Raw genomic sequence first — 14543 nt, forward strand, 5'->3', positions numbered from 1 at the left:
GGGAACATCTCTAATTTACTAGCTTTAGATTGCACGGCATACCATTTGTGTAACTCGGCCATTCTCGTTGGTAGGAATGGTAGCAACTCTGGCCATATCAAAGGTTCACCAAGTACAAACTTTTTCCTGCCGCGGGCATTCTGTAGGGCCTCCCCAAGCAATTGAGCCCTTGTTAGATCAGTTTGCAATATCATCCCAGCCATGGTCAACGGATCTCTTGATTCGTCGGGACAGTCTTCATGCGGCACTATCAACGGAGGGATCGATTCTTTGGACTGCTCTCCGAGCTGGGGAACGGTCTTTGCATTAATCAGGCGATTCTTGGGGTTGCTGTAGCACTTTCTGATCTGCCGATCATAATCCGACTCTCTTTCTTTCTCCTTGGTGGGATCTTTAATGAAGTGTTTCACAAAGTGTGCCTTTGCAACCGGATCTATTTCTGGCTTCTTGTTCGCAGCCTCCCTCAGTAGCTTGCGCTTCAGCAAGAAGGTTTGAAACGATTCTTCTGCCTCTTCCTCTTCTGGCGCCTTCTTTTTCTTCTTTCTTTGCTGCTTATGAGATGGCTGGACCGAAGGTACCGTGTATGACTTCTGTCGCTGACTCTGATTCTGTTGTGCGGCTGGTGATGATGCCAGAATTGGCTCGCTTTGTGCGGCTGGTGATGGCGGATCCATGCTGGGGTCCCGTGCAGGCGGTGGAGAAGGTGGGCCAACACTAGGATTCCTATCAGCTGGCGTTGGTGATCTTTGCCTTGAGCACCGAGCGGAATCTGTGTCTGCTTGCACCAATCTTATGTCGCGCTTTGGCCACGCGATCCATGTGTGTACGGCATGTTGTAGTTCTGTTTCTTCAGGACTTATAGGGATCGGGAGGTCCATGTCTTCCCAGCGTTCTTCAGTAATTCGGTCAACAAAGACTCTGGCGAATCCTTCAGGAATCGGCTGGCAATGTATTGTCCCGCCCTGTTCTTGGACTTCCGCATAACCCTCAGCACAAACTTTAAGCTTTTTCCCATAAAGAACCAGAAGCTCACATTGGGTCCTAACGGTGATGTCGTCAATGGGGTCCCTCGGCCTGTCGGCACCCAAATTAAGGTGCTCCGTGGAAGCAACACTGCTACGACACTGAGAAGAGGGGCTGATCTCCACATTGGCAGCTGGTTGGTCCGAGCGTTGCCCAACTGATGCCTCAAGTGACATTATCCGGTTTTCTAGGCTATGAATCTTCTCAGCCACTACTGCCTTGCTTCTGCACCGGCTTCGGTAGGTTTCGAGATCTCCGGAAAAGCCATATTTCCATGGAACTACGCCCACACCTCGGGTCCGTCCAGTGTGTTCCGCATTCCCAAGAGCGTAAGTCAGCTCGTCATTCTCTCTGTTGGGCTGGAAGGTTCCTTCTTCGGTACGCCTCATTGCGTCCTCGAGTCTTTGGGCAGCCTCTCTTAGTACGTCGCTAGTCACAAATATTCCAGTGTCGGGGTCTAGTGTGCCTCCATGAGCATAGAAGTAATACCTTGCTCGTTTGGGCCAACTCAAGGTTTGCGGTACGATTCCTTTTACAATTAAATTATTTTCCATCTTTTCCCATTTCGGAATGGCAACCTTATAACCTCCGGGCCCAAGTCTATGGAAGTTTTTCTTTTTGCTAGCATTCATTTTGCCTTGAATCGAGGCTGCCATGCTGTCAGCACTGTGCTTGTAATTCACGAATTCATTCCACCACTCTCGTTGCTTCTTCCAGACTTTATCAAAATCTGGTGTGAGGCCCTTGTTGACAAAGTTTGCCACCAATTTTTTCTTGAATGAGGCGAACTGAATTGCCATCTTCTTAAATGCCCATCCCTTTATTTTGTCAGCTTTGCCTGGGGGAAAGTTGAAGTGCAACGACACCTCTTTCCATAACAAATCTTTCTCTGAATCTGGCACGATATCTTCAGGTCGATCAGAGATATCCCAATTGATTTACAAATGTTGTCTTAATTTGACCAGGAGCTAGTGGCTCGCCGGTTGCTTCGTTGATCTCCGTGATGGTCGTACATCCTATCATCTTCCTCTTGGAGCCACGTTTCCGTTTAGGCTTCGTCGATCCTGATGCCTGAAAGAATCGCAAATTTATCAAGCGGGTTGCTAGCAACTAGTGGACGTCGCGGCAGGTATGCGTAACCTTCATAACCCGCAAGCAAGGGTTCCGGATCGAAAATTATCATGATATTAGGTAACTTATTGACTGAAACATTCATAAGAATTTTTAGCTGGAGCACGACTCCTTACACAAGGACTGAAATCATCAACAAAGCTAGCAACATAACACAAATAGTTCGCAGCTGGGTCGCATGTGTCACAAACAATATCTTGCTCCTAACATATATATTGACAAAACGTTTATCCTGATGCCTGAAAGAATCACTAAACTTTTATACCTCGGCTTCCTCGACATTTCCTTCTTCCTCCCCACTAATATCTTGCTCCTCGTCGCCATGATAATGCAAGTTTAAAAATTGGCTGCCATCGTTCTCGTCCTCATCAAACTCTGGAGCTATGTGCCCAGTACTACCACGAATGAGCTCGTGCATTAACTCGTCTTGGTTGTCCGTAGGATCCATTTCCACTACCTGAAACAATAAAAAAACAGCAAGCCACATACTATATGAGGTTACAAAGCATCTATTAAATCAAAGGTTATCTTGTTTGTTCCTTATTATTCCTATATCATGTTATGATATCATACTATATCATACTGGAGCCACATACTATATGCGGTTACAAAGCATCTATTAAAGCCACATACTATATCATACTGCCTAGACTGAACAATCTACAGAATATGATACCTTACAGATTTGAGGAGTTCCTTGAGGATCTAGTGTTCTTGGTGGAGACAGGGGAGGTACCTATGTCTCGGATTGATGATGCGGTCGAGCGGATTCTGGTAAAAGACTTCAAAATGCCTTATGCCTAGTTATGAAATTATGGGTAATAAAAATCATGTATGTGAAGTCTCGAGTACTGTAAATACTCAGTAACATGTACTCTAAGAATGCATATCTTGTCTGATCAATACAGAGATTACTTGGATTATGAAATTACTTGGATTAAGAAACGTAAAAAACTAACCTTATGCCTAGTTTAGATCTCAACCAAATACGAGAATTTTCAGTACCTGTTGAGAAACAAAATAATAAAAAGAGAGAGCATAAGTGTACATGCAGAGAATGGAAGGGAAAAGGGAAAAGAGAATGTAAGGTGTAATACATGTGTAAGGTGTAAGCGTATACTAAACTTTATTGGGTAAATACACAGTTCAAATTAGATAAATGTTAAATATCGTCCACAAAGGCTAGATGCTAAAGTTCTCAAAGTTACATATAAGAGAGGAGAGCATGGTCTATATAACTTTAAATTTTGAAGAACAGACTCAAAATGCATGTACCAGATGCAAAAGGGGGGAAACAGTATAGCAGGGCATCACACTGTTTAGGAAGGAATTGTGAAGTCTAAAAAATGTTATTTTGTTTTTTTTATCCTGCAGATATGATTGTGCTTGATCTTGAGTTATGCATCGCTCCATTATTGAACACGCAATTTCCTATATTCGATGTTTCTTTGAGAGTCTTAGGAAACTTCTACATCTAGATTTCGCAGAGTCTGCAATGTTTAGCCAGTTTCATGAGATACATCGCCAAGTTCATATATAGCATAAAACTGTGATAAGGACCGACCCTCATCAGGTAAATCTAGTACGGCTTGCCTGATCTTACAGTGGAAGACATCAGCAGCAGAAGAGATCCATTGTTTATTATTTGCACACTGAGACAATCAATAACTATCTTTCAACCAAATCCGTGGTAGAAAGAATTGCCAGAAAAGTACAAGGCCCTTATCTGTAGTAAACAGAACTACAAATATGAGGTATAAACACCAGCTTGTTTCCTCCTAAGCAAGCAAGAATAAAGTATTAACTTATCAGATGGGACATTTCCCTCCTTGTTGATCGTTGAAAACAAAACGAGTATTCTGAGGCAAATTTTGGTGTATTGGCTGTATGTATGCGGATCCTAAAACTTTTACAGAAATGTCTGGCCATAGCATCAAAGTAGATTTTGGCATAAGAAGTGAACAAGGAAATAACATTAAGGTAAAAAACTGTAAGAGGTACCGGGGCGGCGTGGAAGCAGGGGCGGCGTGGTCGGGGCCGGGGCGGCGTGGGGGCAGCCGGGCGGCCGCGATGGCGCTGATGACTCGACGGGCGGCTCCACGGACCGGGCGAGGACGCCGAGGTACGCGGCGGCGCGGGCCGGGCGAGGACGCCGAGGTACGCGGCGGCGCGGGCCGGGCCGGCGAGGACGACGACGACGAGGCGTGGGGGCGGCCGGCCTAGGGACGACGAGGAGGGACGGCGGGCTGGGGAGGACCTCGAGGGCGGCCACGGTCGAGCGCCGGCCGGGGACCCACGCACGGCAGGGGAAGAACGCAGCGGCGCACGCGAGCGAGCGAGCCAGGGGCGGCAAGAAGAAGTCGGGGCGGCGGGCAACGTCGATCTGAATTGGGCGGCGAAGGGAGTAATTTGTTGGGGGTGGCTCGGTTAGTGCCGGCTGGTATTACCAGCCGGCACTAACGTGGCTCTATTAGTGCCGGCTGGTATTACCAGCCGGCACTAACGTGCCCCCGTGACGTCAGATGGGACACATTAGTGCCGGCTGGTAGTTCTAGCCGGCACTAACATTCTCACATTAGTGCCGGCTAGAACTACCAGCCGGCACTAACGTGTCCCATCTGGCGGGAATTGTAAATTCGCCACGCCAGTTACCATTTACAATAAATTTTTAATATTCATAAATTTATTCATAATAGGCTTAATAATTGAAATAATAAAACAAAAATTTATATCTTAAGTTTTTTAGCTACACAATAATTATAGTAATTATATCTACACAATAACAATAGCAATTGAAGTAAATTAACAAATATGCTACTATTATCAATTATGTGTAGCTTATAGGGTTTATATGTTAGTATACTTCTATTATTTGTAATAAATCAAAAAAAATTCAGATTGATCCATGCAAAAATATTCAAAAGTCTTTTCAGTAATAGCCAATATAATGATGTAATCAATTCGCAAATTACTTGATTATTTGTTTGTAATTTAATGTTTCAACACTCCTAGTAATGCAAAATTAGTGAAAGTAAATAATAGTTATACCATGCAAAAATATAATATTATTTAAAGATGAAATTGTGTCCTAATTGGATGAATAGTATCGAGAATTGAGACAAATACGACGCGGTGCGTTACATTACATCACTTAATGAGAAAATATAATATATAATTTATATAAAAGTACTACTCATCATCATTATCTACTGGAACATTGATAATCTTCCTTTTGATGAAAGTGCCTTGGACGTGATCACGGCGTAAGTAAGGCGTGTCCTCTTTGGATAAGAGGATGCTGGGGTCAACGTCAACTGAGAATGGAGGAAGGTCATCAATCTGGTCATAATCTTCCGAATTGTCCGAAATATTCTCGACTCCAACAACTTTTCTTTTACCTGGAAGAACTATGTGCCGTTTCGGCTCATTTCCAGCCTTGTCTGCTTGAGACGTCTTATCCGACTTTTTCTTCGGTTTGCTCGACATGTCCTTCACATAGAACACTTGTGTCACATCCTTGGCTAGAACGAATGGCTCATCTTTATATCCAATCTTTTTAAAATCGACTATGGTCATTCCATACCGGTCCTTCGTTACGCCGCCTCCAGCCACCCATTCGCAACGAAACAGAGGGACAACTATGGGTCCATATTCAAGTTCCCATATCTCCTCTATGACACCATAGTAGTTGTTTTTTTCTCCATTACTGTTTACTATACACATACGGACACCACTGTTTTGGTTGGTGCTTTTTTTATCTTGAGCTCTCGTGTAAAATGTATACCCATTGATTTCGTACCCTTGGTATTGCTGGACGGTTATTGATGGTCCCCTGGCCAGCCATTGAAGTTCTTGATCAACTGTGTTGTTGCCCAATAATTTTCGTCTGAACCAGCCGTCAAAAGTTTTTATATGTTGCCGTGTAATCCAAGCAAAATTCTTCTGTGGATTTTCGGACCGTATAATATTCATGTGCTCATCAATATAGGGAGCCACCTTGGATGAATTCTGAAGAACCGTGAAGTTTGCTTGGCTGAATTCACTACAAGAGAAGTTCATATTACATTTCTTTCCTAGTGTGCCTTTTCCCTTTAGTCACCCCTCATGGTGTGACACGGGGAGCCCAATCGGATTGAGATCAGGAAGATAGTCAACGCAAAACTCAATGACCTCCTCTGTTCCATAGCCCTTAGCAATGCATCCTTCTGGGCGAGAACGTTTGCGCACGTACTTCTTCAATACGGCCATGAACCTCTCGAAAGGGAACATATTGTGTAGAAAAACAGGACCCAGGATAGTTATTTCTGTCACAATATGAACTAGAAGGTGTGTCATAATATTGAAGAAGGAAGGTGGGAAGACCATCTCGAAGCTGACAAGACATTCGACAATGTCTTTCTGCAGCTTTATTAGATTATTTGGATTAATTGCTTTTTGCGAAATTTCATTCATGAACGCACAAAGCTTTACAACTGCCAATCTCACATTTTCCGGTAGAACACCCCTCAGTATAACCGGAAGTAGTTGTGTCATCAGGACGTGGCAGTCATGTGACTTCAAGTTTTGGATTTTCTTCTCTTTCACATTTATTATGCCCTGTATATTTGAGGAGTACCCAGACGGGACCTTGATACTGTTCAAGCAATCGAACATACTTTCCTTCTCCTCTTTGCTCAGATTATAGCTGGCAGGTTTTAAATAGTGGCATCCTTTGTCTCTCTTTTCGGGTTGCAAGCCTTTTCGTCCAGCTAGCTGTTGCATGTCGCGCCTTGCTTCCAATGTGTCTTTTGACTTACCATACACTCCCAGGAATCCTAGTAGGTTTACGTAAAGATTCTTCGACAGATGCATCACATCAATTGCGTTGCGAACCTGTAAGACTTGCCAATAAGGTAGGTTCCACAATATAGACTTCTTCCACATTGGAACATGTCCCTGGTCATCCTTGGGAACAGGTTGCCTACCGGGACCCTTTCCAAATACTACCTTCACATCCTTGATCATCGAGAACACACGCTTTCCATTACGAAATAGAGGCTTAGGACGAGTTTCGGGCTCTCCTTTGAAATGCTTCCCTTCGGTTCTTAGGGGGTGATCGGTTGGAAGAAATCGACGATGGCCCATGTATACGCACTTCTTACAGTGTTTCAAATAAATGCTATCGGTCTCATCATAACAGTGGGTGCAGGCCATGTATCCCATGTTCGACTGTCCCGAAAGTTTTGCAAGTGCAGGCCAATCATTGATGCATACAAAAAGCAAAGCTCGGAGGTTGAAGGACTCCTGTTTATACTCATCCCACACATGTACACCTTCTTCTTTCCAGAGTAGTAATAGATCATCCATCAAGGGTTGCAGGAACACATCAATGTCGTTGCCAGGTTCTTTTGGCCCTTCTATAAGCACCGGCATCATGATGAACTTACGCTTCAGGCACAACCAAGGAGGAAGGTTGAACATACATAGGGTCACAGGCCATGTACTATGAGCGCTGCCAAACTCACCGTACGGATTCATTCCATCAGTACTTAGAGCAAATCTTATATTTCTTGGGTCGTTGTCAAATTGAGGATACTCTCGGTTAAGATTTCTCCACTGGGACCCATCTGCTGGGTGTTTGATCATGTAATCCTCCTTACGGTCTTCTTTGTGCCACCGCATCAACTTAGCGTTATCCTTGTTTTTGAAAAAGCGCTTCAGACGTGGTATTATAGGGAAGTACCACACCAACTTTGCGGGAACTCTCTTCTATACCGGCTGCCCATCAACATCACCTGGATCATCTCGCCTAATCTTATACCGCAATGCGCTGCAAACAGGACAAGCTTCCAAGTTCTCGTATTCACCGCGATACAGGATGCAGTCGTTAGAACATGCGTGAATCTTCTGCACGTCCAATCCAAGAGGGCAAACCATCTTTTTAGCTTCGTATGTTGTTGACGGCAGTTCATTACCCTCAGGAAGTATGTTCTTTACAATCTTTAATAGCTCACCAAATCCCTTATCGGTTACACCATTAGTTGCCTTCCATTTCAGCATCTCCAGCGTGGTACCCAACTTCTTTTGCTCCGGTTTGCAATTAGGGAACAACGGCCTTTAGTGATCCTCCAACATCTTCTCGAACTTTAATGCCTCCTTCACAGTCTCACTGTCTTTCTGTGCATCAAGTAACGCCTGACCTAGCTCGTCAGGTGGCTCCTCTTGTGCAACATTTGCTTCACCCTCGTCCATTGGTTCATCTTGAAAGCCACCTGCTTCATGAACCCATGCCCAATCTGGAAGATTGTTATCACCATCGTCATCTTCTTCATTATCTTCCATCATAACTCCAACTTCGCCGTGCTTAGTCCAAAGACTATAGTTACTCATGAAACCATTCAAGGCCAGGTGATTCCATAGAGTATCTCTTTTTCGGAATTCCTTTTTATTTTCGCAAACACTGCATGGACAACACATTAAACCCTTTGGCGACCTATTTGCCATTGCCGCTTTGAGAAAAGAATCTAAACCCTGAATCCACGCCGAGGTGCTCCGGCTTCCGTGCATCCATTGCCGGTCCATCTGTACAAATTAAAAAAAATCATGCTCATTATCCCTAAAAACAGGTTACTATGAAGTAATTCAAAAAAAATGTAAATGTGTCATAGACCACCTATCTAGTAAATTTAAACTAAATAGCAAAATAAATTGGCACAATAACATATAGACATGTCACCATGAAATAATTCAAAAAAACTCATTCTAAATGTGTGATAGTCAAACTATATAGTAATCATTCTCTAAAAAGCAACAAATCAATTCTACCTTGCTCAAATTAATGAACAAATTAATAAATCATGCTCATTTTTCCTCATCCTTAAAATCCTTAAAATTTTGCATAATAACATATACACATGTCCCCGTGAAATAATTCAAAAAAATTACTCTAAATGTGTCATAGTTAAACTATCTAGAAAACATTCTCTAAAAAGTAACAAATCGATTCTATTTTACTCAAATTAATGAATAAATTGGAAAATTATGCTCATTTTTCCTCAACCTTAATATCACTATTTTCTTTATCTAGAAAGCATGAAACAAAGAATAAACACCGTGAAAGAAGAGTGGAAGAAGCTACTAACCTTTGGTGCACTTGGATGGGTGAAATCCTCACAAATTTGGGGGGAAATGGGCAGCACCTCCCCTCTAACACGCCATGAGAGAGAGGAGGAGCTCGGCCAAATGAAATGGTCGGGCTGGGGAAGAAGGAGTGCCTGGCTTATACGGGGCAAGTTAGTGCCGGCTAGTGGATTTAGCCGGCACTAAGTGTGGACATTTAGTGTCGGCTAGTAACACCAGCCGGCACTAACGTGTCTTTTGACCGTTGTGGCAGACGGGCTGACCGTTGGGGGATGGCACGTTAGTGCCGGTTGGAGTTTCTAGCCGGCACTAACGTACCCGCTTTGTACGGTTCATGCACGTTAGTGCCGGCTCCTATTTGACCGGCACTAACGTGCTGGTACCAATGTGCGTTTCTCCAACAGTGTCTTCACAAATCAAAGAATGGTTCCATTGATCTTTGCATTTGAGGGCTTTCCAGTTTGGATTTGATTTGCATAGAAAGTTTATAGGTCATTATGAAAGGTGTATTTTAGTTTAAAAGGGTACCAATTATTGTTTTTCAAGCACATTGCACTCATACATTTACACACAAGTTTGCAAAAACTAGATATAGGATTCTTATTTAAGTTTTCTTAGCTCATTTGTGTGTGAAATTATGTTAATTGCCTGGCTTTGGTTAAACTGACACCAGAGGTGTCACAGAGGCAGGAACGGCGTCTAGGGCCACGGCGTGGAGGCGGGAATCATCCCGCGCGTGGAGTTTTGGCGGTTTTCTCAAAACCAGCCACCTACCCGGGTTGCGCGGACCCTCCAAAACCGCGAACCGGATCTTCATCGACATGGCGACATCGCGGAGAAGGCTTCGATTCGAAGAGAGAACATCGGCCGTCGGATGAGTCCATGTATCTTTTCCGGTTTTGCCCCTACGGGTATTCTAGTTTATTTTCAGCTCTAGGGGTAGTTTAGTCTTTTGGGTTGAGAGTTGTTGGGGTTAAATGCCCCCTCTCCCTCTCTCTCTCCTTTTGCCTGGACAGTACGCCACCTCCCCCTCTCTGGTGTCCTCCTCCTCTTCCTCTCTGTTCTTCCTCTTCTTCTCTAGGGGTAGGATTAGGAGTATGGATTTTTGAGTCTTTGTACTGAGATTGAATGGGAAATGAGGCCCTTCCCTCCTTGTACCCTCCGGGGATTTGATTTCTTTTCAATCTCATTCATCTTGTGCTTTGTTTGTGATGTTTTTTGGTTTTTGTTTGTGTGATCATGAAGCACGAGATTGTAGTTCTTCTCAGGGCTCTTTGAGGTGAATCCATCGCTCTTTACTTAGTGCCAAACGCCTAGGATTCACGATCTCTTTCGATTCGAAATTTTTGAGTTCTAGACAAAACCCCGTTCTTGCTCGGAATTTCCTCGATTCCTCCCAAACCATGGAGTGAATCGTCGATTCCTTTGGTGGGTATGTTCACAAGGCTTTTGTGATCGTGCCTGCAAAATTTGGTGAGATTTAGAATCGATTTGATCCTCCAATCACCAAGTTTTCCGAAGATCGCGGGCTGAAAAACTTGTTTCTGCGTCGGGCTGAGTTTCTACCTATCACCGGTTAAACCGACACTTGGGATATGTTGCGCCGGTTCAACCGGTGAGTTGGTTTTTCGCATGTTAGGGTTTTTCTGCTTTGCGTCTGGTTGCACCGATGCATTTTCTCTCATGTGCATCGGTTCAACCGTTGTTACCGAGCCAGTACTTCTCTGCTTGCTGTTTGACTCGTTACACCGACGTATAAAAATTTCTGAGCATCGGTTCAACCGTTGTTCAGTGTGATTCGTTTTGCAGTGTCTCTGGACAACTGCACCGGTGTATGAATTTTCGTTACGTCGGTTTAACCGATGCTTGGAATCTCAGGTTTGTGATCCCTCTGGACAACTGCACCGGCGTCGGTGTTTTGATTTTGTCGGATCATCCGGTGTGTTACACCAGTTGAACCGACGCTATTCAAACCCATCCGTCGGATCAACTGGTGCCCACTTTTTGATCGCTGCAGGCTCTGTATCATCGGTTTGACCGACGTACTCAATCTTTTGTGCGTCGGATCAACAGGCGCTATATACCTTGCTGTTTTTCGCGCTGCTTTTCGGTGTTTGCTTCCGCGTTGGATCTTGTTTGTTCCTAGAGCTTTCTTGTGTTGGTGTAGCTCCTCCATAACTATTCTACACTGTGCCTAGGACACTAGGGTTGGGCGTATACTTCGGGACTAAACCGTTCTTTCTGATTGCAAGAAATTTTAATCGGCTCCCATTCACCCCCCTCTGGTCGCCTTTCGGTCCCTCAGATGCAGCGCCCAATGATGAAGATTTCCTTCCACTCTGCCCCCGCTTCAGTACTTCAAAACCGAGGCCGCCGCCTCGTCTTTGCTTTCCCCACCCTGCCGCATCCTTCCTCTTCTAGGAAGCCCTAGAATGGAGCACACCGCCTTGTCCCCTGCGGAGATGCCGGCCGATTCGAGCTACTGGGCCGAATCGCATAGATCCGATATGTTGGAGTGGGTTGACATGAAGGAGAATTCCCATGACGATATGCTGGTGGTACCGCCGGTATCGATAATCCGGTACAGAGGTATGTTGTTTCTTGATGTCCTCTCCTTGCCTTTGGAGCTTGGGTTGGGATCTACATGTTTACTCTTTTGTGTCTTGTGTGTCTGGTTTTAGATTGAAGCCATGTAGAGGAATAAAATTAATTTTTGTTGACAGAGATATGGTGGATACTCTTATGTGGTTCCCCCACCTTGCGATTTTGGGTCCATAATTCGAAGGGTTCTTTTTGTCGCTGCGTTTTCTTCGTCCTATGATTCTGAGATCTAATTACTTTTCGTCGTTGCTGTCATGTCAAGATCTTCTTGAGAGAGCATGGGGATGGGAAAGGTTGCTGGCCAACCTTCATGGTACTTTAGTTTGGCACGAATATAAAAGGTACGTTGAGGAGTATTTGCAGCACAACGCTGCCAAAGTTGCTGCTGGCAAGGATGCCCTGCCTGCTGCAGCCAAACGGGTAAACTCCTCTTGCCTCTTGTTGCTTTTGCAAGATCAAAACAACTTTGGCGTGTCCCGCTTGTTTTATCGATCCAGTTTCTGACTAAATTTTGCTTGCACTGAACCAATCCTATCTAGTGTATCGAGTTTGAGAAAAGGCTTATCAGGAGCTGCGGTCTACTTCTCGGTCTTGAGGGCATCTCCCTGAGCTCCCAGATACAGAAACGTGCAAATCTCGTCCAATCTGACGATGAATACCCTGCTGCAGCTGCGGCCTTGCTGGTATGCCTGTTACAAACTTTAACCAAACTGTGATATACCAGTCCACCTAGTTCTGGTAATAATTGAATAATAACCTCCTTTTTTTTGCACGCATTGCAAATGATGGTTCCAAGTGTATCAGAATGGAGGCTAGGTTGATGTACGAGTTTGTGAGTCGTAGTTTTCAGATCTCTGAAACGATCTCCTTAAGCAGCAAGATCCGGCGTTGTGCCTCAAATCTTATGCTCTACAAGGGTCCTGAATCTGCCGTTGCTGCCGGTGTCATGGTGGTATGTGCCTGTGCCTTGTGGTACTATTCATTTTATGCTAACAAGCTCCTTATAACCAATTGCAAAAACGATGTATTAGGGTGTTGCAACAGAGGTTCAGATCATTCTTGACTCAGTATATAGTGGGAGCCCTAGTGTAGTCTTGGACTATTTTGATTCTCATCACATTCGTGGAAGGATTGCAGCTTCTTTGACCAGACTTGAGCAAGAACTTGCTTGTAATGCTGGTGTTGACACAACAGAGAAACCTATAGGGTAGGTTCTCAATAATAAATGATTTTGTTCATCTTGATTGCATCAGTTTAGTGACATTTGATTATTCTCATGCATTGATTGGTTCAGTACTGGTGGAGGTCTGGACTCTGAAGGATCCAGTTAGATGGGAAACTCTGGAAAGGAAATGGATGGCCAGGACGGTGAAAAGGGCAATGAGAAGATGAACAAGAACTTGAACGATGAGACAGACTCTCCAGAGGAAGTTGGAGAGGACAAAAAGGAAGTCAAAGCTGCGGGAGAAGAGATGTTGAAGGACTATGAAAATGGTACAAAGGGTGAAGCTGGTAAGAACACATCATATCAGTACTCCTATGATCCTTTTGTTCTGTGGAGGGCCTTAGCGACATGCGTTGTTTGACAGGCTTGACAGTTGTCAGCGAAAAGTGTGAAAGCCTTACTTCAGTGTATGGAACATAAGGTGGAGCTAAGATCAAGCCACGTTATGGAATGCTGATTGAGGTTAGTGGAGAGCCAGATGAAATGTTTCGAATTACAAAGTCTTTGCACACAACAGTGCCTTTATGTTATGGAATAGACAGTGTACATGTTATGGAATGCTGGTTAATTATCTTGTTGCATGCCTTGTGCAATTAGTATATTGTCCACTTTTTTGTTGATCATTTTAGTATTTTTGTTGATCATTTTCGTTGTCATAGGAGTGGATACAATGGCTCTCATTACCATGTTTGGTGTATTTTTTTTACATTGTTGTAATTCGGTTTCCTTATTACCACCATTTAATTTTCCTGATGTCAGACATGATTCCATCCAACTATTTTACTCGCAGGTCAAATGGATGAAGCCACAAGCGGGATGTACTTCCTACGAGGATTTTGGAGTAAGCATAAGGCTGCTTTTGGGCAGCAGAACCTAGTGCTGCTGTGGCTCCAAGAGTTTAGTCGTGTTAGAGAGTCCAGTCCAGTACTTTTATGCCGCTTCGTCTCCTGTCAGTGAATGTTTAGACAAATTCTAAATACCGAGTTGGCTCATCATGTGAACTGCATGCGTACCCGGTTTATCATGCCCAGTTCTGTACCTCTGCATTCCATTTGCGTTGCTGCTTGGTAGAAGTAGAATCCGTATTGCTGTTTGGAACGATGCCACATTGCTTTTGGGAAATATACATTTTTCTGACGTGCCATCTATTCCGACTATGGGAATATTGCGTTGCTGCTTGGTGGAATCCTCTGAATTCGACATGGTTTTATTTATTGAACCAATGTACTAGTATTCAGGTTATATCCATTGATCCTATAAGAGTTTCCCCACGATTGGGGGAGAATTTCTGATCCCACTGTACTGATCCTGAGATGCATGTGTCATCTTTGGATTTTCCGGCGAGGATGGTTCCAAAATTTTGCCCTGTCCTGAGAGCAAGCAGATCCGCGATAGGATAGGATCCATGTTAGTGACTCAAATGCAGAGGCTGAACGGCAGAGGA

The 14543-nt window shown here is 44.1% G+C and overlaps 1 protein-coding gene and 1 long non-coding RNA gene across 2 annotated transcripts; one reads left to right on the top strand and one right to left on the bottom strand.

Moving 5' to 3' along the window:
* Window positions 1–2240: 2240 nt before the first annotated feature.
* Window positions 2241–3745, bottom strand: LOC120705147. Its single transcript, XR_005687806.1, has 2 exons — window positions 3114–3745; window positions 2241–2611 (listed from the first exon to the last, which is right to left on the bottom strand). It is a non-coding gene; the product is annotated as an uncharacterized LOC120705147 (long non-coding RNA).
* Window positions 3746–11666: 7921 nt separating this feature from the next.
* Window positions 11667–14218, top strand: LOC120705149. The gene is made up of 8 exons (XM_039989646.1): window positions 11667–11862; window positions 12137–12294; window positions 12414–12557; window positions 12671–12826; window positions 12906–13081; window positions 13169–13386; window positions 13464–13561; window positions 13890–14218. The coding sequence occupies exons 1-6, from the start codon at window positions 11706–11708 to the stop codon at window positions 13203–13205; spliced, it is 828 nt and encodes a 275-aa protein (XP_039845580.1). The 5' UTR covers window positions 11667–11705; the 3' UTR covers window positions 13206–13386; window positions 13464–13561; window positions 13890–14218.
* Window positions 14219–14543: the final 325 nt, after the last annotated feature.

The sequence above is a fragment of the Panicum virgatum genome, chromosome 4K (genome assembly GCF_016808335.1).
Source record: "Panicum virgatum strain AP13 chromosome 4K, P.virgatum_v5, whole genome shotgun sequence".
NCBI lineage: Eukaryota > Viridiplantae > Streptophyta > Magnoliopsida > Poales > Poaceae > Panicum > Panicum virgatum.

Bases quoted from the DNA above. Each gene is read 5' to 3' on its own strand.
- LOC120705149 (XM_039989646.1), top strand. From the start codon at position 11,706: ATGGAGCACACCGCCTTGTCCCCTGCGGAGATGCCGGCCGATTCGAGC. The intron at 12,558-12,670 runs GTATGCCTGTTA...GATGGTTCCAAG, and splicing joins CTGCAGCTGCGGCCTTGCTG to TGTATCAGAATGGAGGCTAG. The intron at 12,827-12,905 runs GTATGTGCCTGT...ACGATGTATTAG, and splicing joins TTGCTGCCGGTGTCATGGTG to GGTGTTGCAACAGAGGTTCA.